Here is a 27372-nt window from a genome sequence, read left to right as displayed (position 1 = left end):
TTACATGCAGACTATTTCTGCTCATCAAAGGTCTCCATCAGTTTCTCTAACTCCTCTCAGGCCTGTGATAGAGATCTTCAAGTAAAATACTTCAGCCTTCAAATGTAGCTGAAGGATAATAAATAAAGGTACAAAATAAATACAAGGACATAGGAATAAAAGGACATAGGAAAGCTACCAGAGAACTCAAGAACAATTCTGGCATTTTATATATGAATAAAGTGGAAAGGAAACAGATGGCAAAGTATGCATAAAATCCACTATTATGCTAATGAAATTAATCAAACTAAAGCTGACCACAAAGAAGCACAGAGGACACTTGCTGCATTTAGGGATAAAATGGGAGACAAACTTCAATGCTAAACTAAAAAGGTATGCACAGAGAGGAAAAAACAAGGATATGCATAAAGCTGTGGGTGTTTCAGAGAGATGCTGTGAATGCCACTACTCACTGATGGTCAGAAAGGCAAAGGAATGAAATTCAGCAAAACGGACAAAAAAATCATTCTGGCACCATGGAAAGGGTGTAAAAATATTTGGGCTGTCTCACTCCAAAACAGAAGCAGCTCCACCTCTCTGCCCTTCCCAGCAGTGGCACAGCAGAATCAGTTTTAAAGGCCTTGAAATGTCCCCAAGCTGCACCAGAGGAGGTTTAGGTGAGGTAACAGGGAAAGGTTCTTCACAGAAAGGGCTGTCCAGCATTAGAACAGGCTGTGCAGGGCAGTGGTGGAGTCACCATCCCTAGAAGTGTTCAGAAAGCACGTGGATGTGGCACTTGGGGACATGATTTATTGGTGAAGGTGGTGGTGCTGGGTTGATGGTTGGACTCAATGATCTTCCAGGTCTTTTCCAACTTTAATGATTCTGTGATTCCATGAATATCATCCACTGCATGACTTCCTTGGGAAATCTGTTTTAATGCTTCCCTAGTCTTACTAGAAGAGAGCTTTTTCTGATACCATTCTGCAAAATCTTCCCCTTTGGAAATTAGGTCTATTATTTCTCTTCCTACCCATTTCTGCCACAGAGAACAAATTGTCCCATTCCATCCTCCTGTATTTGAGAACTGCTACACTCCACTCACCTTTCCTTAGAATAACTGTTCCAGTTTGTCCCATCTTTCACAGAAAGTCATGTTTTCCAGATTTCTAATCTTTGTTATCACTCTTACCTAGACCCCATGCAACTGTTCAAATCTTTCCTCAATGCAGGGCTTAAACTGAATATCAGATCAAATCTTGGAGGGGCAGGACCTGGAAGGAATATTTTTCAGGAAGGTTTCTTTCTGATCTACAGCTGAATTTAGCGTTCAGTAAATCATGACACTTCTTGCCATGCTCATCTCTGAGCCACTGCCATTCCTTGTCTCCTCTGCAGTGGCAGCTCACTGATGTGTATTTATGCAGTTCATTATACATGGCCAAATGCAGAGCTTTCTAATTGTCTGCACTGAATTACATTCTATATTCTCAGATTATCATCTGCAGCTTGCCAAGGTTATGTTGACTCCTCATTCTGTCTCCCAGCAGGATTCCAGCCCCAGGTGAAGCTTGATGCTCTCTGCAAAGGCAGAAGGTGTCTCTCCATTCCACTGCCTGGACCTTTAGTTAAAATAGTGAAAAAACCAGAATACCATGTGGTTGACACAGCTTTATTGACAGTGAAACCAGGTAGTAAATCTCATTCCATAGCAGCTGCACCTAAACCAAGGCTTCCCCCTGAGAATGTCACTTCAGGCAATATGAAAAGTTTTAACGAAGTCAAGATACGCAGCACCAAGTACCTGTTACAGGAAGTAACTGCAAAAATCATCATTTCTTATACCCTGGACAAACACCACAAAAAGTGCTGACAAGAACTAGCTGAGAATCAAATCACTGCCCCAAAAACCAGGCAGTGGAACTGGCACAAAAAACTGAGGGAGGAGGGTGACTGGAGAGAGCAAACCTTCCTCCCTGCAAACATCCCTTTGTGAAATCTTCACCGATTTCCTGTTCTACCTCCTTTTTTACCAAGTCTGAGGAAGTCTTGGCTCTTGAAAATCAGTGGTCCAAGGACAGTGATCTCTGAAAATGCATCAAGCCAAGGCATCTCCCACATCCAGCTTCTCCTGGACACTGCAGAAGACAGGAGATATGGCAGATCTTATCAGAGCATCCATCCTCGAGGGGTTTTTGCTGGTTTTTAACAGGACTTTGCCTCTAAAAGGACCTGCCTGGACCCAACAGCTAATAATTCCCATGTCAGTGTGTTATCCTGTTAAAAGGTTGGAAGAAAATTTCAATAGAACCGATTTTTGCCACCAAAAAATTATTTCTTGGCTACCAGAGTGCAAAAAAACCGTATTCAGCCCCACCTGAAAAATCTGTGCAAGAATGGCCTAGAAACTGGGTTGTTCAGCTGCATGGATATGTTCAGAAATGGCCATAAATCTGCCCAGATCTCCACTGCATTTCCCAGTGAATAAAGCAGAGGTGTGTTAGAGCAGCTGAATGAGTGATGTAAAACATTCCTCATGTGCTGTGCCAGGGTGTGACACAAACACCTCTGCTGCAGCATCATTTTAATTACCTTTTTGCTGTCTCTGCATACTTAAGGCCACACCATGGATTTTTTTTTATAACATCTAAAAAAACCCCAGAATTTCAAAGCTTGAATATCTCTTTTAGCAAAATACAGATTTATTCTTTTAAAAAAAAACAGGTTTTATCCATAATGCTTCTGCACAAGGAAAAGCACTTCCGTTCATTCCATCTTTGAATAATTTGATTTTACATCTGCGTGTTAGAATCTGTATCTAAAAGCATATGTGATTTAAAATAAATCTAGGGATACTTGTGGAATCTACAAGGTAAAAATTTTATCAGCCCTAATGCTTTTTAGAAATGTATTTTATAGGCAATTTCCTGTCGCACATTAACAGCAAAGTTAACATAAATGTTTAAAATATTTTTAAGCAACTATAAAAAGAATTAGGATTATATCACTTGAGAAAAATGTCTCTTTAGTTGAGCTACAAAAATCAATCCAGGATAGTCCTGTTGATTTCCACTATCACAGGCTAAAAGGAATTAGATCTTATTTCCCCCCCCTTTTTTTTTTTTTTTAATTCTTTTAACTGGCACTTTTTCATAGCAAGCAACAACTAAAAAGAAAGAGAGGACTGAAAATTCCAGTTCTTAGCAGGCAAGAATTTCAAGGAAAAGCTGTACCCAGGATGGCCCTTAAGTATGTCCTTTGCACTAAACAAGCATTTGCAGTAAAATTAGCAGGAGTTTGAATTGCTTTCATAAATCAAGTGAATAAAAATGAACCTGTAAATTCCAGAGCCGTGCAACAGAAATGTAAGATACCATGTTATAAATGCCACAGTATTTCTCATAGCACAACCTTGTAAGGACCGGAAAGCAGAAAATTTAATTCCTCTCAGCTCATAAACAAATAAGTAGAGAATATTAGACTTGAGACAATCTGCTACCAATATTCTGCTTCATGTATTTATGGATTTGCATGAAATTGTATCTTCCTTCTTGCTCCAGTTTCACACTCCAGATGTTGATATTACACTACATTTTTGTGAAGAGGATCATCAACAGTGGTTTTACCATTTCCAGACCAGTCTCACTCAAAACTGTTATTTTTCCAGTATTTTAAAGCCTGTTTGCTGAGCAGACCCAGTGTCCTCATCTCGTGCACCGCAGATCTGTGATTTAGGAAGGTACAGAGGGGGAAAAAAGGCTGCCCAGTGTGGAATTGGCTGCTTTGGCTTTCAATTCCACCTTGCAAATTTTCCAAAACGTGGACAAGTGATTTCCACACCTCTCTACTGCAGAAACCTCAAAATGAACAACAAACAGCGACAATTCAAATGCCCACAGGTCTGTTTCTCAATGTCTTCGTTTTTCAGATTATAAAAAATCATTGCTTTCAGTAATGCACATCTTAAATCAGCAGTGTTTGTATAACTTGATAATCAAGAGAATCACAGAATCATGGAATGGTTTGGGTTGGAAGGGACCTTGAAGATCATCTCATTCCAACCCCTTACCATGTTCAGGGACGCCTTCCACTATCCCAGGTTGCTCCAATCTCTGTCCAGCCTGGCCTTGGACACTTCCAGGGATTCAGGGGCAGCCATAGCTTCTCTGGGCACTCTGTGCCAGGGCCTCACCAATAATTATAACTATATAATCCCTGAAAATATTCCAATTTTGGATGAGCTGATAAAGTTTGGGTAAAAATAATGTATTCTCATTGTATCGTAATGCTGGGCAACCATGCCAGGAGAGAACAAACTCCAGCAAAAACCTACAGAACAAACACAGAAATCTTCTTTAAAGCATACTGGTGTATCAACCCTGCTGCACCACAGCACCTCAAACGTGTCACACAACAGCAAGCTCTCATCTGAGCTCCGAAAATTTCCAATTGCCTGTGGCATCCTCCAAATACTTGAGGGTTTTGTTGTTTTTCTTCTTTCATGAAGTAAGATGACTGCTCAGCTGTCTCATCCAGCAATGTTTTATTCCAATCAGCCCCTCAGAAAGCAAGGCAAAGGCAGGTCAGGTTTTCATTTTGACTAGATTTTGCTGATCTTTTATACGCATCTGGTAAGAGACTCAGGGAGAACGTTGTTGTCATAAAAATTTACCTTGGGAGGATAAATCTGCAAGCAGTTTCTTTGTTTTGGATGAAGTGCTCAGAGTAAGTCAGACAAGCACCTGTTCCACGAGCATTTCAGCCACTGAACTGTTGTGATTTCCCAGATCCCAATCAATATCTCCCCAGCTCACCCAGTTCCCATCCCTCCAGCTGCACAAGGGCTGCCTGGCTCACTGGGCTCCCATGGGAATGGATCAGGTGCCTTATGCTCCCCTGGGTGGAACTTTATTTTGATTTTATTACTAAAATAAAGGGTGTGCTAAATGAATAAACAGGATACAGCAAGCAGAAATGCCTGATAAATAGTCAACCATCGTTTGCATTTCATCTCCAAGTAGAAGCAATTTTAGAATATTAACTGTGCTGGGGATAAATAAAATACAATGAAATGTATCCCCCTTAAATGAGGGAAAAATATACAAAAGATATTTTCTGAAGTTATTTAGAAAAATTAGAACAACATCAAACAATCTGATTCAGTAAAACCTTTTTTCTTTTTCTTCCTTTCCCACCCTCCTATCTGTCTGTAAATGGATCACCCTCCTCTAAAAGGCTTCCTTTCCTATAAAAGGAAAAATGTTTGAGTAATTGTGTGAATTTTGCCATAAAATAATTGAGCATTCAAGGCTAAGGTGGTTAATTAGACTTGATCAATACAGTCAACACAGCATGTTGACTTGATCAATATGGAAAATGTAATGCAAATTGCCATTTTTTGTTTTTCATACATGCACCTTGTGTCAAGACAGAATCTTAACTAAATCCAAAATCTATTAAACCTAAATCTGGACTAAGTCTCAGAAACATTTGAAACACAGAGATTTACTTACTTCAAAACAAAATGTGTCAAACCAGAATAAAACACAAAAAGAAGCCTCAGATCATGTTTTTAATGTAGAGTTCTCCAGTAACCTGTATAAGATTTACTAAATTAAGACCACAATAAATACACTTACAGGGACAAGCAACAGCGTAAAAATCTCATGAAAACCAAAAATGAGTTGTGCAGTAGTATAAAACAAAATTACAAATGTTAATAAAGGCTTTATGAATACCAAGTTTCCCACGTATTCTCAGTGGACAAAAGTGGGACTTAATGACTCCAGCAAAAGGCACATTTTGATGCCACAATTAAGGTTTTGATGGTTCCACTCTACAGAAATGGAAATGCTGGAACCCAGCATAGGCTTCCCTGCTGGACTTCCTGTGCAATGAGATGCTGATTACACATATTCATTTTCTGGCTCAATGAGCTTCTTGCAGAGTGCTCAGGAAGTGTGGTGACAAATGCATCACATCATAGAGTGCACAGTGACAGCTCCACATCCCCACCCAGACAAACCTCATGCTAGTTTAGAGCAACCACCGACCAGGAAATCAATAAGATAATACTTTGTACAGCTCTGGGTAGTGAGAGGGAGAAAAAGGACATAAAAAATGATATATTGCATTCAATTTTATATCTTCCTCTGAAGCCTCAGCTTCCTGCTATCCACATCAGTAAAAGACACATTAGAAAAGCTATTGACTCACTGCAACTGAGTTGACTCATCCAGAGTGTGCATTACCTGTGTATTTGCCAGCAATTCAACGTGAAATTTGCAACTAAATTTGCAGTTCACACTGCCAGCTCTACTGAACAATTGTAATTTGACTGACTTTCCAATGAATGAAGGAGTTCCTTTTAAAAAGCCTCATGAAAATCAATATACAACCAGTGGATGAATCCAGACCCAACAGGCTGTTAACCTGGAACAATTCTCTCCAAACCAGGTAATTCTAAACTCATAAATGCAACCCTGCTGATTTCTGCCCTTTCCTGTAATAAAAACACATGAATCCAAAAGCTGTGTCAGAGTCAAGGGTAAAGAAGAACCTTGAACCAGATGTTACCATGGGAGCCTTAAGGAACATTGACACAATGACTGCAAAAGCAAAGACCTCCTTAAAATGTTGGCAGAGAAAATCAAGGACCACCACAGAGTGTGGCCTGAAGAAAGACATAACAACCTCTGGGTTTAAATTAGCAGGGATTTTTTTTTTTTAAAGCAACTGTTCTGAAAAGAATTTAGAGTACCCAGGTCTTATAACCAAGAAGAACAGGGAGGAAGAAAAAAAAAAATGAGAAGAAATGATCACAGGACCTAGATTGACGATCTAATAACTAGAATTTTTTTGGCCAAGGGAAGTATTTGAAAGAACAGACAAAAATGGTCAAATGGGAACAGTAAGACAATCCTTTACAAAGCTCACTACAGGAAGCTAAAATCTGAAACTCAACTTCTCACACCTTCACCCCCAATGCTCTAAAACTGCTTTCCTTTACAAAATTCCATTCCAAAAGCAATGAGGCCTTTAATATTTTCAGCAATTTTCCTTCCAGTTCAAAAATATTTAATTTCACTTTCTTGACTTGCAATTCATAAGTTTTATAGGTATTTTGGAACAGGATGGTGCCTGAGGACAAAACCAAGTGATTGGCGAGAGCAAAGGGCTGGAGAGGAGCCCAGGAGGATGAGGAAGTTACAGAAAAGTAAAGATATTTTGTCTTCCCTGTCCCAGCAGCCTTGTGGGAAAGGCTGCAGAAGACTTTTCAAGGATCTGTCCCACTTCAAGGCAAATCAGCTTTGGCAGCATCACTCTTAATGAAAAGGAAACCTCATTTAAGCATCTTAATTTATTCTGACTTAGTTTCTGACATAATTGGTTTCTAATTTCTCTGCTGACAAAAGTAGGTATAAACCCACTATTTGGTTATACACAGAACTCACACAACTGATTCCCATCTCATTTCCAAGAGAGATGCAAAATTAAAAGATCTGTGGATGTTTAATGTCTTTGCTGGCTCATCCAGCCTAAAGGGCTGTTGTTGGGTTGTAAAAATAAAACAGTCACAAAACAAAGAAAAGAATGAAAAAATAATGAAACAACAAAAAAAAAAACCCACGAAACCCAAAAATCCCAAAAAAAACCGAAGCAAAAAACGCAGAGCTAGCATCCCTCACAGACTTGGGTAAGTCCACTGAGAAAACTGTACAATCATTTGAAAAAAAAGAAAACCACAATTGTGTAACTTGATTGTATCAGTTTCACTGTTGGACACTTTCAGTCCAGTGAAAAAGGCTGAGAGGTGTGCAGAACAAATTCATTACTAATCTCTCATTAAAGATGTATCAAATATTATGCACTGATCTGCTACTCTGAGCTCAAAATTTCAGGCTTCAGTTTCAAAGTGCTTAGTAACTTCTGTTCAGTAAAATTTAAACACCTGAAAAAGCTTGAGGATGATGATTACAATAATCATTTCCACTCTTGCAGCTTTGTCTACTGCAAGAAGAAAGTTAATTTTTAAAAGAGACCAAATCCCCTGAAGACTAGTGAAACTGCTGCAATTTTTACCTGTGTCAAAAGCTATCCTCTCCATCTTTAACAAAAATCTAATGCTACTTTCTACACAATATTCAAAACAAACTCAAATAAAAGTCCAGAGAAGCACTCACAAGATGCCCTTTGAGAGGGTAAAACAAAACCTGACACACAGACAACCGAGGTGGGAAGACAGCAAAGCCCCTAACAGAGAGACCAAGCCTCTGCTGATGAGGTATCAACCAACATATGAAAATAGAAAATTATGTTCCTAATTTCTTCTGACTGGCCAAGCAAACCAGCAAGGAAGTAGAAATTTCTGTCTCCAGAGCTGTCTGTCACACGGGGAAGGGGACAGATGCAGCTCACAGCCTGGATTTTCTTCTGTGTGTCCAAACACAAGGAAAATTCAATTATTTCACAAATTCTTGAGAGTTGCAGTGATGCTGCGGATGAGAAGGGTTGTGTGTGAAGTAGCAGTGATTTCTGGCTGAAACTAAATGATGTGACCCTGATACATCCTGAACATTGGAGCTGGAACGCTGTAGAATTCAGAAACTCCAAAATACAGGTAACTATGTGACAGTGAATTTAATGAAGTTGCTCATAAAGAAATGCTTCTTTTACAGGGCAGGGACCATTATAAAATGAACTCACTGATCACAATCAGCACTAAACCGAGGATAAACCTGCACATTTCCAGCTATTTGAACAACTATTTCAGTTGTGTCACACAGGAACTGCTCAAATAAAGACCATTTACTTCTCCACAAAGGGTAAAAACACCACCACAAACTTTGCTAATCCACCACATTCCAACAGTCAACAATATCTCATTGCACACACATGAAAGCACTGAGTCCCTCCGTTTAAAAAGAAATAAAACCCACAAATATTATAGGCTATGGAAGCATTCAAAGAGATCTTACAGGGTGGAATACAGGAATGAAGCAGATTTAAAGAATATGGACTGAGAGGCAGAAAAGAAAGAAGAAAAAGAAGATAGATATAGATATAGATGATATAGATCGATATAGATATAGATATAGATATAGATTTAGATAGATATAGATTAGATTAGATTAGATTAGATCTATACATATAGGTATAGATAGATACAGATATAGATAGATAGGTAGATAGATAGATAGATAGATAGACAGATAGATATAGATATATGTATATAGGTGTTGTGCCTCATGCATGCATTTCCCTCACATTTTTGAGTCAGCTTCCTTGTCAGAAAACTATAAAACTACATGGCAATTGAAGTATTTCAAGCAGAGTAGTTAAAGCTTAACCATTCCTCACTAAGAGTGCAGATTTGTGTAATTCCCTGGGGAAAAAATTAAATACCTTACTATACATCCCCTGGAAACAGCTCCATGTTCAGTAGCCATTCAGCACACTAAATTCATTATGCTTCTACATCAACCCCTTCCAACAGAAATATTTATTATTAGCATGAGCAGATACAATACATTTTCATTAGCAGGGAGCAAGATGAAATGAATCAGAAAAATTAATTCCCGTCGCAAATCTCATTTTTCCAAAACTCTCTGAAAACTTACAGAGCAACTGTTTGCACAGGGAGATGAGGATTTAGAGCAAGAAAGGGCACAGGTCTCAGCCTTGTCCAGTGCTGAGTCCATCCTGGAGCTGCCTGGAATTGGCTCCATGGACATGGAAGCTTCCAGCAGCTTCTCACTGAGCCCTGTAGTCTCCTCACTACCAAAACCTGGCCATGAAAACCCAATATTTTTGGTTTATCCTCTTCCACACTACCAGTTTCTTAAGTGAAAAGTGAGCTGTATTTTAAAATGTTATGTATAATTAATTTCATCTATTTTCATCTTTAAAAGAAATTTATAAAGAGCAATACTCACACAAAGTGTTAAGATTACTTTTTTATGACTACACTTTTTTTGCTAAACACCCTTTTATTCATGAGGAAAGAGAGAAAATTTGAGCAGATAGTCCCTTGTTCCACACTGACCCAAGAAACTAAATGAGAATGAAAATTCTAGTGCTGACTTCATTTAGGATATTAAAAAGACTTATTTTAAAAAATAGATATCTACAGAAAGGAAAATTTCTACTCAGCAGAGAAATATTCCTCGTGTATTCATCAAAGGTCATCGGCACAATATTGAATTATTCTGTGTTGAATATGCTAAGCACGAGTTACATATCCTTAATACCCTTGTTATCAATTAGTAAAAGGTTTGAGAAATTTCATCAATGAATACTAAAGTGCTACAGAAGTACAGAGAAATAGACTAAATAAGAGAGAAACTCCACTATATTAAGGGGAAAACATAAATCATTTCATTGAAAGAGACAAGTAGGAGAAGATTATTTCTCCGCCATGTGCTTAAGGCAAAACTGCATCTGAATTTCTCTGGCTGAAAATCAAGCTCTTCTTTAAAATACACCAAAAGCTCAGATTTCTCTAGTTACAAACTACTGCATTTTATAACACAGTCACTAAAAAGTCTACTTGGATCCATTAAAAAGAGCACACCCAATGAAATCAATACTCCAAAGAATTTAACATGGGGCACAAACAGAAATCAAACCAAAAATATCTATGTACCCATGCCCTCAATCCTCTGAACTGCAAATAAATCAGTCAGTCTTCAGAAACATGTATTGAAGGGCAATGGAACAAAAACTGCCATTGCTTCTCAGAACATGGATCATTAGAATTAGGTTAATTAACACCTCAAAGCAAAATCTTGTAATTAGGGTATTATTTTTGTAATTAGGATTATTTTCTATCCTTTCCAACTTCTGCAGACTGATGACACACACAGCTAATGAAGTTAATGAAAAATAAGAAAGTGAGCCAGATTTTCAGATCACTCTCAAGAACGAAGCTAAGATGGATTACAAACTTCAATATCCAAATTGCTCCCCAAGTCATTAGGAACATACATATTTAATCACACAGGTTGTGTATCTACTTTCTCTTTTCCCTGGCAAATCTGATCGATGACAGAAAATAAGCAGCCCTGCTCCCTGCTTGCTCCCTAATTCAGAAAGAGAGAAGGAAGACCCTTTGCTGCAGGGTTTTGTTCTTCCAGTAATTATTTTCCCAGTTTTGTAACTCCTGGTGGACCTGAAGTATCTCAGAGAGTTATTAAGGTTGGAAAAGACCTTTAAGATCACCAAGTCCAACCATCAAGCAAGGATAACCACCACATTCACCACTAAACCATGCCCTCAAGCTTGGATGTAATTTACACTTTATTTATTGTTCATATTCACTTATCATTTCAGTTTCTAGCCAGAGGATTTTGTCTGATCAGGGAACTTTTCACTACAAGAAAGCTTTTTGCTGATGCACAAACATACTGGTTAAGATCACAATACCTCTTAACTTACTACATTTACTACTGCTCCTGCAAATATCTACTCCAAAATCCCTGCTGAGGGTGTTCAGTATTTGGATGTTTTAGTTTCAGGGTATGAATCCCATATTGAAGTTTAGTTTAGATCAGAATCGTGAAATATTATTTACACCGTAAGTGCTACCAGAAATAGTCTCAAAATCAATACTTGCAGCAAATTTGAGACAATTTCTTTTTAATTGATAAGCCTTTGTATAGATGAAATGCATCCAAAGTCTTTTAGGCTTCCATTAAAAGACAAAACCACAGTAATTCACATAATTCTTCTCTGATCTCCTTCCAATTTGTCAACAGCTTTTTTGAAAAAGGGGGAATCCTTCCAACAATAATCTCATTAACACTGTGATACAACAACAATAATGCCTCAGTAAATTTACTTTACACCCACCAGCTGATGAACTTAAGGATATTATTATCATGTTATGATGAGCTCCCATTAAGTTGGGTATTTGAAGAGCTCTTTTGAAGTTGCTGCTTAACAAACCATACCAAGACCCTGCTCATACAGTATGTGACTAACATTATTTTAATACATTTGATTCACATTTAGTAATATAAAAACATTTTTTCAGGTTGCCAGCACTACAGGATATGACAAAAACATCCTAGACCTAGAACTATTCGAGTTACATAAATTATTATATTAGCACTTATATCTGCTGCAGTAATTCTGAAGTCTTTAATTTAACCACTGGGAAAAAAAAGATGTGTCAAATACTTTGAGTAAATGAAAGTTTATGATATCAACAAGAATTTGCTTATCAGTCAAAATGAAAATCCATTACTTATTTTGTATCAAGGCCACTCTGTTTTAACTATGCAATCATCTTTTAAAACATAAGGTGATATACCTTTCCAGCTTTAATTAGCATTTTGAACATAAAAGAAGATGATTGTAATTTGCTAATATATTTGTTGACCTTGAGAAATTTTGGCAGTGACAGGTAGTTCACAAGATATTCTGAAAAAAACCCAAAACACATAACTGCTTTTTGAGCAAACTGGGAAGGATCATCTAAAAATGCAACCAAAGCCAATTTTCCCTCAAAACCTTCAGATGTTCCCCTTCTACAGGGATGACCCAAATTAAATCAACAGGACTGTTAAGAACCTGCTGAGTTGTGGATTTGGGGGCATGAAAAAGACTCATCTCCGTTTCATTAGACCTCTCTATACATCTTCAAGGACATGAGCAGAAGAAAGACACTGCAATAATTAGTTTGATCTTCTCGATTAGTTTGGAAATCCCAGGCAAGAACAACATTTTCTGAGAAGTCTTCCATGAAAGCTGCCAGAAAACCATCTGCAAGAATAGAACTGGGTTAGAAAGCTGTCTAGACAAGCTCCAAAGGTGCTATTTCAGGATACAGGATGGAGACAGGATCAGGGACATTCCTGGGCTCCAGCAATGAAACTGCTTGCACTATTTTTCTCTGCACTTACAGGAAAACATTCCTGCCCATGGCAGGGGGTTGGAACAAGGTGGTCTTTCAGGTCCTTTCCAACCAAACCATCCTGTGAAGAAAATTATTTTGTCTGCATCACACAAAGTCAAAAACACTTTCTGGTTACCCTGAGCCACTAATAATTGCCTAATGATGGAGCAAATTGAAGAGTTACCCAACGGATGGAAAATCTAGCGTTTAATACAAATAATTACAGATTAGAGCAAGTTCATTTTAGCCATGAGCTTTTTCAGTCACAGCTCACTGCACACCTAAGATACTCCCAGCACAATCTGCATTTCCAGCTATGATACACCAGTGACAAATTTTCTAACCATCTTTCCACACTGGTTTGTGCAGCAGGAGAGAAGAAAAAGCAGCAATCATATTGCATTGCTCCGAGTTAAGCACTGTTATTCCATAAAAGCAGAACATAAGTAATGGGTGAGACCTAAAGCCCTCTGAGTCCTCATTCTCCCCCTTGCAAATGCCAACCTGCACATGCATAAACTCCAAAGTACAAACACATCCATAAACACCTCCAAACAGTGAATAAATGGGAGACACAGACTGACAAGGTCCAGACCTTACAGGACACTGCATGCTATAAATACCCTGCAGCTTTCGAGAACAGGGGAGTAAAAATAGAAAAGCGAAGGTTCTCTTAGTACAAAAAGTGTTCATGCTGAGAAGATCCCAACTAGAGCTGAGAGGCAAGGATATTACTGAATCCAATGGCAAAGGAGAAACAGGGATGGCCAGAGTGCTTCTTGCAGAACCTAATGGTTGAAAAAACATCCTGAAGTAAAAAGGCACCTGGTAGTTCTCAGTTCAGAAATTATTTTAAGTGATCCATAGTACAAAAACAGGACAAGAGGGAATTAATGGTCTCAAGTTGTGCCAGGGGAGGTTTAGATTGCATATCAAGAAAAATTTCTTCACTGAAAGGGCGGTCAAGCAGCACAGGCTGCCCAGGGCAGTGCTGGAGTCCCCATCCCTGGAGGGATTTAAAAGCCCTGTGGATGTGACACGTGGGGACATGGTCAGTGGTGGCCTTGGCAGTGCTGGGAAACAGCTGGACTAGAGGATCTTAGAAGGTTTTTCTAACTTAAACAATTGTATGATTCTATAATGCTGGACAAAGAAAGGATTCTCCTCCTACTCAACATAATAACTTCATACAAATGTTTAAAGTTCTGTTTGAGAGGAAAAAGTTCCATATTCATTTTCTGATACGATTTCCACTCCCTGACATGAACTGCCATTCCAGGCAAGGCTGGTGCACACTCCAACCTCCCACAAACACCACAGATTTGGGAGTGTTCTGACAGAAAGAGCTTAAACAGAAATTAGTTTCTCTGCTGGGAGAATAGTCCTGTTCAGTTAAAAAAAATTAAGTAATATTCACCTAATATTGACCTTACTCTACAACTCAATTGAGCTCGAATGATGAGAAAATAAGCCTTTACAATTCATTTTCCCTTAGGTCTGTCCTGATGACAACTTCAGCTGAATCCAGCTATCAAATAAAGAAATTGCTCAAGCACTCTGTGCAATTACTAAAACAAGTGCAACAAAAACAAGTATCAGGCAGAAAATGCTCCATTACCCAACTTCTCCCAAACTTGTTTGAAATATGCAGAGACATTGACTAACCCTACAAAAATAAAGCTGAATCCATGCACAGCTGTGGTTCAGATGCAGCTCTCTGACAATATTAATCAATAAATTTCTGGTGGAAAACAGCACACCAGATTTAGGGTTAAAATACAATAAAACCAACTTTAACCACATGTAAACAATATGCAATTAACTGGAAGGGTTGGGGGTACAGTTGTATTCTTTATGGCAATATAGAAATTTGTCCATTTTCCAAACACACTGTAAAAGGGACTGGATTAGTCACAAGTTCATTAACAGTAACATCAGCCATGATTAAGATGATTTTCTACATAGTTTTATTTCGTGTAGTTTATCTGGAATTTTATCTAATGACTTATTTATTTTAGAGGTATAAAGCACTTAATTTTACTGAGTGATGCTATTATATTTTAAAAAATGCAAAATCATTGATCAATTATTTTTGTCTGCCTTATGATATACTGTTTCTTCCTTTTAGATGCTGTAACTGGCATCTTCAATTTATTGAGAAAAAACCACAAAAAAATATGCACTGCAATTCAGAACTGTCTCTTCACAGCAAATGCAGAAGGACAAAAATGTGTCACACTGAAGGAAAACAGAATCAGTCATGAACAATCTGCAACAGGAATGCTCACCATTATTTGTGCTGTTGTTAAACCTCTGCAATAATAAATAACAGCCCAAAAATTTAAAGATCCTGAAAGGCACAACTGCTGCATGGCTCTGGTAATAAAGGCACAGCTGTAAAACAGCCACACTGCTATCTAGAATTCCTACACAAAACTAATGAAAAGAACCACAGACTGACATTAGAAAATTTAAATCTCAGCAAAAGACCATATCTCATCTTCAAAAACTCAACACAGCTCCTCCATCTTTTCATCTGTGTGTACATATATGATTATTTTTTTGTGTTTTTCCAAAAAACAATTGCAGGGATGTTGCTGATTTATAATGGGATGTTATTTGGTTGTTGTCTTTTCTTAACATATATAGATTGTATTCATAACGTATTTAATTAGCACTCAAAACCACCAGAAACAAAAAATATCCCAACTCCTTATAGACAACCTCCAAAAGTCTTATTTTTCAGCTACACATAAAATATCATGTAATTGCAGTTAGAATCTTCCTTTAAAAGTAATTCTTTTTTCTTAGGAAAACAATCCACAGTCTAACAAGTAAAACTGCAATCCCCTTGGGTTACTATGCATGAAGATGAGAGTAAGAGGCAGCAACCCTTGAGAATATGTTTTCGTTATATATTTCCTTATAAAAATGTCATAGAATTAAAAGTTTTAAGATTTATCATAAAAAAAAAAGCCAGAAAACACAATTAGCTCTAAATACAATTACCTTCCACTTTTAGCTAATTGTGACAGTAAAGCCAGAGAAAAGAAACGTATTTCAATTAGTAATTTCAATGCTGTGGAGAAAAGAATTTCTAATGATTTTTTCAAGCACATATGTCTTAGAAAATCTCAGCAATGGCAGGTTAATGAAAGATGTGACAGGCCAGACCTGCTACTCTTCAAACATGACAACAAGCACTGGGAACACAGGTAAGCCAGCAAGCTCCAATCCTCTCACATCTCTGACAGCCACACAAAGTTTTAATTAGTTTGCTAGTTCAGGGCTTCCTAGAATAAATGCAGTTCTGTCATTTCTAATGCATTCTCATGATCAGTTAATGGATTTTAGGATTTTTTTTTTGCCTCCAGCTCCGACAACCTTCTTGTCTTATAATTTCTTCTAAATCAATTCCTAGGTTATCCATATTTTCTCATCTGGAGCACTAATGAGCTTGTCTAAAATTCACTTTTAATGCACCATTCTCTTCCCCTGACTTACTGAGGTGTTCTTTTTCAAACCCACATCACATTTCTGTATTAATCTCCAAAGTATCAGCAGAAACCAGTGGATATGCCATCATCTGGAAATCTGTCAGTCATGTGCCTATACATACAGTGACTTCTAAGTTATCAAACTCCCTGGATACAAAAGACTAAATTAGCATTTTTGGAGAGCCCTAAAACTTGTGTAGCCCTAAACCAGTTTTTCCAGCATTGCCCAAAACCATGCACAGCTTGGAGAAGAAGAGGGAACACTGAATATCCAAACATGAATTATTCTACGGAAATAGGACTGCCTGCAAAGGTTGCTCAGGAACTTTTTGCAGCCTAGTTCTGTTGCATTTTGTGGCCATTAAATCTCTCTCTTCTATCCAGTGACCTATTTCAATAACTTATGGAAGAACTTCCCATTTCTATGATCTCCTCGTTAAGCAGCTCATTTGAATCCACAAGTGGACTTCAGATCTGAAAGCAAATGGGATTAAATATTTGTTTATTTATTTACGTGCCAAGATAAAGTTTCAAATTAGATGTTTTCTCTCTTGGGGAAGGAAATTGCTTTTAAGTTTTCTGAGGAGATCCAAATCTCTGCCCCTGGAATGTGCACATGGCGTCTTGCATATGGAGGTTGTCACTGCACAGGCAGATTGTGATTGAAGCCCCAGCAGAGGTAAACAAGAGACTATTCCTGACTTGACCAGACTGCAAATGCAATTTCAGGCAGGAAAAAAATAAAAAGTCTTTAAAACTGGGGATGATCGTTAACTTATCTGAGAAAAACAGAATGAGCAGCTGAATAACCTCAGCTAAAAATGCAACAGATAAACACAATCTGAAGGTAACACATTTTTCATCACTCGGAGCTTTCGTGATTATGTTTGCGTGGCTCATATTAAACATGCTTTAGTCAAACATACTCTATTGCAATCAAAGTAGAAAATACAAGAAATTAAATACAAGAAATTAAATGACATGTTCAAAAAGGGGCGTTTATGTATTCATGTTATCCAGAAACCTATCAAGAGAGGGAATCAGAATGGAAATATTCATAAAAGTTGAATAAAATAGCCCAACATTTCTCTACCATCTCTTGACAGCACTTTATTTTCTCTAGTCTCCTTGACACGTTGCTAATACAGAAATACATTATTCCTCATCGAAAAACAATCTTGGGAACATGAGTTTTTATCATTGACGAAATCCATGTCCTGAAGTTCAGTTTGTAATTTCTTCATTTACATTTGCTCAATAGTGCTATCAAAGAAAGATGTAGCTGAGCCCAAAGTCAACCCAGCACCTGGTGAAACTGTGAAGCTACAGTGGTACTTTCCCTTCTTGGCTGATGTTTTCTCTTCTCTGGGCAAAGCAGTGGAAAATAAAGCAAAAGGAAAAGAGGAAATTCCTTCACAGAGGACTCAAGAGTAACTTGGGGTTTACAACAGTGTTTGGTGCACAGCAGCTTCACTTGCTGTGCCAACACCAGTGCCAGAACAACAGAGTTTGTAACCTCATTTTCAGTAGGTTCCACCGTGAATTCAAGATTTTAGTCCGTCTTTTGTATCAAGAACAAAATTATCAAGGTTTGTAATGGAAGTTAATTATCATGTTATCACCAGCTATGTGGAATGAAAGAATTCTCTCTCTGCCTCCAGTCTGTAAAGTTGTGCACATGGTTAGAAACTTTCATGTCCAGAATAGTTTGTAGAAAAATAAATTGGTTTTCTTTTTCAAAAACAAAGCAAGACAACCAGATGTCATTTCTTTAGGAAGTGACTCACTGAAAGAGCACAGGAACCATACAGAGACATCATTTTGGTGGAATGGGAAAGAAGTAGCTTCCCATTATGAACAGCAACTCCGGCATAGAAAGGCACCAGACCTCTACACACACTCCTAATGATGGCAGGACAAAATGAATCAGGTTTTAAGAGTTTCTGTAATTTGGATGGTTGGTTTGGTTTTGGTTTTATTTTGAACCTGTCTTTCCTGGGGAAATAACAAACCAGGAGCATGTGCTCAGTCAGATCCCTGTCTTAGACTGACTGTTTCATGAGTTTCTAAATTGCTTTGCAAGACAGACATTAGCAAATAGTTGTTGCTACTGTTTTCCTGCTCATACTTTGAGACTGTAAATTATTTAGAGCAAGAGCTTCTAAACATGTTTGAACAGAGCTTTCCAACAGAGATCACGAACAGAAACTGCTCATGTTTTTATTATCAAATACTATTAAGATAATTATGTTAAAAGAGTAAATACAGCATCAGGCTGAAGGAAGAAACAAAGCAAACCAAAGCTACTTGCCTGGGTTACAAGTGGCTCCAATAGTCTCTCCACTGTGAGAGTCCTGATTTCCAAACTTTTGGGGTCCCATTTTAAAATGATAGGTGACGTTGCAGAAGTCATACTCCCTGGAACAGACAAAGTTACACCGATTGAGAATTATTAGTGTCATATCCAAATACTGCACAACATTTATTTAGAGTATAAATATATATATCCATATATAAAATATTCTCCATAATCTTGCTGGTGGTTCCTCTACTCCCAAGAACTCAAGGTTCATCACTGCCACATCCACTGGATGCTTATTTATCACAGTATTAAGCATTTCTTGATTTTGCCTCAAGAAGAGTAATACTTATTTAAAACCTAAATGGGTTCTCTGGACCACCTTAGGCTTAAAAGCTTAAACAAGGCCTAAACTGAAGACAAGAGCAAATTGCTGTCATTTTATTTGCCATTTCAGGTTTTCATGCAATTTTCTAGACAGTTGATTTCATTTTTGAAATTCCAGATAAAGAGAGGTCCAGCTGTCAGGTTGTAAGAGACATTCAATGCACCTCATTGAGCTGGAAAGTGATTTAAGTATTTAGTGACAAGCAAAGCCACAAAATTAACTTGTCCATAAAAACCAGGAAGACAGAAAAATCTGATGAATAAATGTTTATTTTGAGTAATTCTGATTTCAAGATTTCCCTTTACTTTAAAATTCAAATAATAAAAAAAAAAGTCCCATATATCATGAGAACCTTTAAAAGGGAAAGACAAATCAGTAGTATCATATTGGACATGGTGTAAGTGAGAGTCAAGTCAAGCCCTTTGTATATAATATCTCAGAAGCTTTAAATTGTTTTCTCCAGAAAACAATTTTAGTATTTTTAACTTGGTAACTTTAGTATTTTAATTTAATATTTTTAACCAGTAAGCTAATTTGAGCAATAAATTGCCATCAATAAATAATAAATAAATTTCCAATAATTAAGGGAACAAGATCAGAAAAAATTCAGCTATTGCTCCTTGAATCCCAATGCACTTCATGAAGACTAATTGAGCAAGGTACATACTCAGGACTTAGCAGCATTATCCAGTACATACAAAATAAATTCTACTGCTCTGCTCAGGAGAATGTCTTGAGTAATTACCACCAATCAATAACAGGCTGGTGAGTCTCTGCAAAAATTCATTCACAGGCTGCAAAAGCTTCTCAGTGAGTTCAAACACTTGCTCAAAAAGAAAGGCATATCAGTTCTCCCTAATCAATGTGTTTGTAAATCACATATAAAACCACCATTAGCAGAATTGTCAGACAATATCTAGTGTGTGCTCAAATCACTATTGTTCAGTTTCTACTCTTCCACAAAATCCATCAGGTTTCATGTTTTATCAATGTTTTACAATGCTGAAAACACCCAGATGTGATTAAAGAAAACTGTGAGACAATTTCTAGTTGCTGTAAACATGGTTGATGTGAGAGTCATCATTTTTTCCAACAGACAATGTTTAATTATCTTTCAGAGCCTGTTTCTTTTTTATGTAATGTTGGTCGCCACTCCTGTTGGCCTCTGGATTAAAAAATCAGTAGCTAATTATTCTAATTGATTAATTCTGAGTTATGATACTTTCAAATGTGTCACATAGTCTTTCTTTTTACTAGGAACACTTTTCCTCACCAACTATTAATATGAATACTCAAGCATACACTTGTCATAATCCAAAAGCAAATTCAAAGCTGTAACACAGTCCAGAGCCTACAAAAGCAAATTTATTTCCATGGATGGCAATCATGCAGGTGATACTAAAGATAACCTGGATGATCAGTTGTTACAGCCAGAACATGGCCTCAGGTTCAACCTCTACTGAAAAATAAAACAAATATTCTTCAGAACTCAATATAAAACTGCTTTCAAATAAAAAAGGGCACACACAAGAAAAAGCTATATTAAAAATTTATGACAGTTCTTCATTGGCAGTCAAATCTACACCAAAACAGCAAATAAGTAAAAAAAAAAAGTCAAATTAATGTGTTTTTCTCAACATTCCTTCAGCTGCTGTCACAACAGCAATTTTAAATGACAAAATGAAGAAGAAGTTACCTGCCCAAGTGTTTGCATATGAATAGATGGAATATTTCTTCCTTGCAATTTCTACACTGAACTTCTACACCAAACAGGTGAACAGGGACTGCCCAGCTGGATAAAGGACAGGATACTAAGAATATTTTATCACTATTTGACCAAATCTTCCCCAAAACTAGCTGTAACTACTCCCCTGAAAGGAAATACAAGAGTGCTATAATAATACTGCCATAGAAGTACACAGATATTGCAGTCCTAATCCTGAAACTAGCTCCAGACTTTTTTCAAGAATATATTTTAGGAACTCTATTGCCTAACTGCCTTTTGTTCCTTGAGCATGTGCCAAAATGTCTCTTGTTCTAAGCTTTTAGCTTTTCCTACATACAGCAGTACAGAAATGTCTCTATCCAGCTCAGTTCAGGCAGTCTGTCTTCAAAGCCTATCTGTAAAGAAAATAAGTATTTACTTTAGTAAATACTAACAAGTATTTACTTGAACAAGTGGATTCCTACACTAGAGCCAAAATCCACATCAGTAGAATTCTCCATTACAAAACAGCCCTCAAAAGTCTAACCCCACACCACCCTCACCACCAGCTGCCTTTTCACACAGCATAATTTTACTTTTTGGAACATCCTACGAACCCAAAATATTCCGCATGTGGAATTTTTTGTCTGTCACACTACAACTCCCTGTTTTCCTCCCCAACAGATCCACACTCCTTGTGATTTACACAGAGGAGCTTCCTGAGGGTCAAAGCTGACAAGTGACACTGCAGCTCATTTCTGTGCTGCAGCATCAGTGTAAGAGTAAAAATATTTAAAATCTGCATAAGCAAAAGCAATGTTTGACAAAGGAAAGTGCTAATTTTTTTAGAAATATAAACATTGCCAGTCTTGAACAGGCGTCCAGCTGCTCGTCCAGCTCACATCTGCAATGCAGACATGAAAGACAGATGGTAAATATTTCACCCTGAATAAAATAAAAAAACCCTTTCTACCTGATTCATAGCAAAGCTGGAGGATTAATCAGCTGGCAAGAGTAGGTTGGCAATGCTGGCAGCACAAGTCTGTACTTCCAACACTCTATTTGCTACTGGAAGGCAAAAAATCATATTCATTAGTGAAAGAAAGATGTCCAGCAAGGTTGAAAGTCAGTAAGCTGAGAGGAGTCAAAAGGCAAAATAATAGTAATTCAGCCAATGTATCCAACTAGTAAAGTTAAAATACTAACTTTTTAACAATAAATTTTTCATGCCTAATGCTTCAAGGCATTTATATGGATTACTGAAGAAAACATGCTTTGCAAGTGATTCTCCCCCATCAGTCCCCACTCTGGCTTGCAGCCCCATGTCCAGATTAACACATGGGGCACTTCCAGGCATGCTTTAAACCACTTGATCTCCCAGCTCCCTCTTCCTGCATGTTTCCATCCTTTTCCCTTGGTAACAGGCCTATGAACCCACCAGGAACAGAACCTGGCTGAACACTAATGAAACCCTACAGAAGGAAAATAAGTGTTCAGCTCCCTGCCTGCCTTTGAAGCCACCCTGTTTGTGGCAGCTCAGGGGACAAGCAAAGCTCTGAGCAGAGGTGGAGGACAGGGCAGCCTCTCCAGACACAGACTGGTTTAATCTGAGTTAAAAACTGAACAACAGACAGCCTGCACTTCCTTGGTTCACATCTGAAGATTGAGCACCACGTCAAAACAAACACCTCTCTGCACGGAGACAGACTTCTGCGAGGAATACGGAATTCCTTCCAGCAGGATACACAAGCTCTTGAGGCAGACTCGGAAAAAAAAAAATCTGACTTATTTCACAGACATTTGTGTGCTTCACTGGGAGGTGGAAATCTAAACACATGAATGGTTATAGCCTTGAGTCTGCCTACAGAGCATAACAGCATTTAGAGATGCACAAGCTGGCTCTGGATTAGTTCATACAGGTACAGGAGAGGTTTGAGCACAGCGAAAACAGCTCAGACATCAGAAATGCTAACACACACAGCCCTGGAGAGCCCAGCCCCAGCTAACCTGGCTGGCAGAGGGCTGCAGTGATATATATATAAATACATGTATAAAAACCTGCTGGTATTTATAGCCAAGACTCCATTCCCTTCCATTTATCTGCAGCATTGAGCAATGCAGTTGCACCTCTGCTCTGACCTGAGCAGCAGAAAGTGGAGTTGCAAGAGCTCTGATACTGGAGGGAGGCTGGTTTTCCAGCACAATTCCCAACCCATTTGCCCATTCTCTGTCTCTGCTCACACAAGAATACAAATAGAGACAGAAGGACAAAAAGCAGGAGTGCATAACAATTGCAGGGAAAGGAAATAAGGGGGAATGCTAAGAGGACAGAGACTAACAATGAGGAGTAAAAGTGCAGTGGGAAAGGGAATAGAGAACATGCCTTTCTGCAGATAAAAGCTCTTATCATTAGTCAATGACAGCCCAGGACAGCCTCCAGCAGATCTGGCTGGAACAACCAGAGTTCAAACGGGCAGTTCCCAGCACCTTGCTTAAAAAAATGGAGGAAAGAAGAAAGAAAGGAAAAAAAAATAATAAACAGAGCGGGATGGTTTGGAGGACTGTAAGGAATATCTGTCTCCACACTCAAACAACTTCTTGACATATTTATTTTGTTTCATGAATGTGACTCTTCTCTCTTCTTTCCTAAAACTACAGCAGGAAAAAACAAGGCAAATTAAACCTTTAGGCCCCACTCCCGAGCTTAACCACGCAGAGAATTTTTAATTGGAGCTTTTCTAAGCTCTCAACTTCCTTGTGGATTCACAGCCCTCTCCCCTTGCGCTAACCCTCCACCTCCACAGTGGGGTGAGATTCTGCTTTGGCCTCAACTAAACGAAGTTCCTAAATGGAAGCAGCCCATGATGCAAACTCAGATTTTTAACCATTAACCTACCAAGGAAGGAGGGAAAAGGGCTTTACAAGGGGAGGATTGCCTTGGTAACAGAGCCAGGGGGACAGAGACCATGGAGTGCCCCAACAAAGAAACCAGCAAGCTAAAAAAAGGCAATGATGGAGTGATTCACATTTTTCAGTCGCATTAACCAGCTTGGTCTTGAAGGCAGCAGCCTACACCACAACCTGCCTCAGATGTGAGGCAGAAATTTCCTTCAGAAATCAAAGAGGTCCTGAGAAACTCCCAGGAAAGGTGCAAACACCAGAGGAAGGGTTGGAGCAACAGAGAGGTTCCACCTCCACCCACCTGCCCGACCTGCTGCTGCCTCTGCTTTGACCAGAAAGTGAGAATGGATCTCAGAACTCTGTGCAAAGCTAACTGCATGCAGTGTCCAAATGGTTTTTATCCACTATATGGCTTAGAAAAATAACTCTGCTTCAAGGGCTCACACACCTACAGCTACGGTGTGAATCCCTGTTTGGACTCTCCCATCATTCAGCACTCAGGTGAAGTTTATTGTTCAGAAGATCTTCACTCCAGGGGGATGTTAGATCCAATACCCAGTTCTTAAAACACCTAAATTTCTAATGGTTGGTTCACCATGAGGAGCTTGGTGATTTAAGGAGTGCTGTCTCCAAGAAGGATGAAAAATGGTGTTGCTCACATTTGTTTGCTTTAATAAATATTAGAAGTAGAACCATGTGAGAAGTAATTTACTCCAAGGAAGCAAGCAAAGTGCTTGAAAGTTGTTTTAAACAGCCACACATAAAATTCCTATATTCAAATCATTTATCTTGCATTATTTACACAAGTATGCTTTTTTCCACTGAGTAACTTTTACAGCCAAGGTAGGGGGGTTTCCCAAAATACTCAGTGAAATAGAAAATGTTAAGGAATCTGTACCACAACCTCAGCAAAAGACCATCCTGTCACTTCTGTACAACCACAGATTTTCCCACAAATCGCTCTGAATTCACACAGCTCCTCAACACCTCCTAATAAACATCCTCTGCCAGCTCTGGATGTGATCAAAGCCTCCCAGCTCAGCTCTGCTGGGAGGTTGGTTCATGTAAGGTCATGCTGCAAGCCCAGGGAAACCAAATGATTTTAAATCAGGTCCTCGGTGCAGATCCTACACTCTGCCTTCTCTCTCCATCATATTTTCCCCCAAATGATGCAAATTTCTACATATAGCAAAGTAATATCTGAGTAAGACAGTTAAATTGCTGTAGAGATGCTGAATTTACATAAATGACCTTCCTTCTGAGTAATAAAACCGTAACTTTTAGAACTTTTTCCTGCTTCTACTTAAGGCAACATTAATCACACACCTTGTAGGGAAAAAACAAACAAACAAACATTTATTCACTTTTTCTATTTCACTTATTTTTCTTCACTGTATTAACTTGGCATCAGTAATACCAGCAGAGTATACAAGGGCAGAGAAGTATTAAGCATCTCTGGTTTAAATTAGCACATTTGCTCTCCTTACAACACAGAATTAGTATCTCAAGTTCCAACAGCTCTTCAAAAAGAGTTCTTGGACTTAATCCTAACCATGACTTTGCAAGCTTCTGCTTCTGCACGAAGGGGTCATCCTTTCACTGAAAGAATCCTATTTACAGTTCCTCATCCTTGGAAACTACAATTAACCTTACCTCTGTACTGCCCTGCAGCTGCTCTTCATTTCTCTGAGAGGGAACTCTTTATTCCAGGCAGATCAACCACTGCTGCCTCCAAATGAAACAATTTACAGGTTTTTCCTGTGGAGAGTCAAAGCTTTAGGGGATTTTGAGGTTTTTTTTTTTAGTTTGGTTGGCTTTTTCAGGAGATTGTTTCCCTGCTGATTTCACCAGAATGGCAATATTGCAGTAGCATCTCTACAAACATTTCTCTTTCACTAAGCTTTAAATTATCTCATTATTCATCACTTTAATTAAGAGCTTTTTGCTCTTGTTCCTGTAAGTGCAACACATTTTTCCTGCACCTTAATCAGAGTATTTTAGTTATCTGAACTACACAACCAGCCCAAAGCTTGTACAACTTCACTGGATGAGAAGAATCTCCCTTTCCCCTTGGAAAGTCCACAAGCCTGCACACCATGGGCAAGGAGCTGTGCAATTTTCCAACTCCATAATTAACACATGAAATAGGATTGGTTTCAAACAAAGCCCAGTGGAAGCACAGCTGACTTTTCCTCAGCAATTAATATCTGGGGTCATTAAGAACCTCTCTGAACATTCCCACTGACTTCCAGATGTTCACATTGTCCTGTATCTGCATTTGTCCAGCTGCTCATCAGCTGCCGCCGAGAAATTCCTAAAAATATCAAGAGAAATTTATCATCTAACCTTGTGTTCATTAAATCTGCTATTTCTTTAAACATTTTACAGAAAGTTGCTCTACTCCCTGTTCAAAATAGGCCTCATTCTGATAGGAGCCACAGGTACCATTCTGTAATTATTTACCATTAATCCATAAAAAGGAAAAAGTAAAAATCCACAATGATAGAACTAAATTCTAAGAATAAGAACTAAACTGCTTAATTCTGCTTGGTCCCTTGTTACTGAAAACTTTCCTGATGTTATTCTTAGGCTGATGGATGTTTTAAATAAAGCACAATGCATAGATTGCCATCCATGATGATATCCAAAAAGTTTTTATCTTCCCCAGCTGTGTGTTCACAGGATTTGCTGTAGTTCTGTTAGTTGGGAAAAACTGAAATACGATGTGACATAAGAATTGCATCACCATTATATTCTGAACAGAATTAATTGAATTAAAGATAATAAAGCTCTGTGTCTCCGATTCAGAACAGTCCTTTATTCAAAAGGAAGAGATGCAGACAATCAGGGAAAATGTACAATTTCTAATGTAAAAGATGCCATTCAAAACCTTTAAAGAAGGTGGCTTAAAAAACAGAAAAAAAGAAGCAGCTGTTTCTTCCAAAACTTACACACAACTTTGAAAAAATGTCATTGAAAGAGAGAGATAAGACTTCTAACACCTGACCTCTCTCTTTAATCTATTCTACATTTGGACTACATTTTTTTTTCTTATTTTTCCTGAGTATGCAAAGTACTGAAGACAATCCAGGAAAGAAGGCAAAAATCTTGTGTCTTTGCTTAAAATTTGAAGACAGAATTATCTCAGAGCAAGGCTGACAATTCAAGATTGACCTTTTACACAACAATGGGAAAAGCAGACACTTGAGTATGTAAAAAGTATAATGGGGTAACAAAATTACAGTTGGTACCACAGATTTACAGATTTTTAATTGAGAGAACTTTAGAAATGATAAAAAATAACCAAGTATTGCAACAGACTCCCCAGTCCAGGTCAAGTGAGTGAAAGCTGAAATTAAAGAGGTTCTTCATAGAAATGAACAACTTTAAAAGACTTTTAAATAGGGAAAAAATAAATATGAGGAACAGGGCACTGAGATGGATTTTTCATCCCTGCTTGTTTTAAATTCAGAACTTTACTGTCTCTCAGGTAAGGATTACTTTAAACAGAACTGACTTCATTAAAAGATGCACTCCATGATATGGAGGTGATTACACTAATTACATCTCTTCCTTCCTGCAGGACACTGTCAACAAAAAATAAAAAAAAGGTAAAGGATGGGATCTGACTTCATTTAAAAAAGTTCTCTACAGCCATGCAAACACACTGAAGGTCATTTTACAGTCCCCAAAAAACAACCAGGT

The 27372-nt window shown here is 38.1% G+C and overlaps 1 protein-coding gene across 2 annotated transcripts in view; it reads right to left on the bottom strand.

The window, feature by feature from the left end:
- The window catches only part of CTNNA2 (catenin alpha 2), a 448404-nt gene that overhangs the window by 375056 nt on the left and 45976 nt on the right, over positions 1-27372 (bottom strand). For both annotated transcript variants that reach the window (XM_085059503.1, XM_085059504.1), the window contains exon 2: positions 18686-18792. In XM_085059503.1, coding sequence (XP_084915629.1) covers positions 18686-18787 — 102 coding nt within the window. In that variant the 5' untranslated portion in view covers positions 18788-18792. The remainder of the gene's footprint in view (positions 1-18685; positions 18793-27372) is intronic.

Source organism: Lichenostomus cassidix, chromosome 4, assembly GCF_008360975.1.
Source record: "Lichenostomus cassidix isolate B80296 chromosome 4, HeHo_3.0, whole genome shotgun sequence".
Classification (NCBI taxonomy): domain Eukaryota; kingdom Metazoa; phylum Chordata; class Aves; order Passeriformes; family Meliphagidae; genus Lichenostomus; species Lichenostomus cassidix.
Note: the sequence above shows the minus strand (reverse complement) of the source record. Positions and strands in the feature narration are given on the sequence as shown.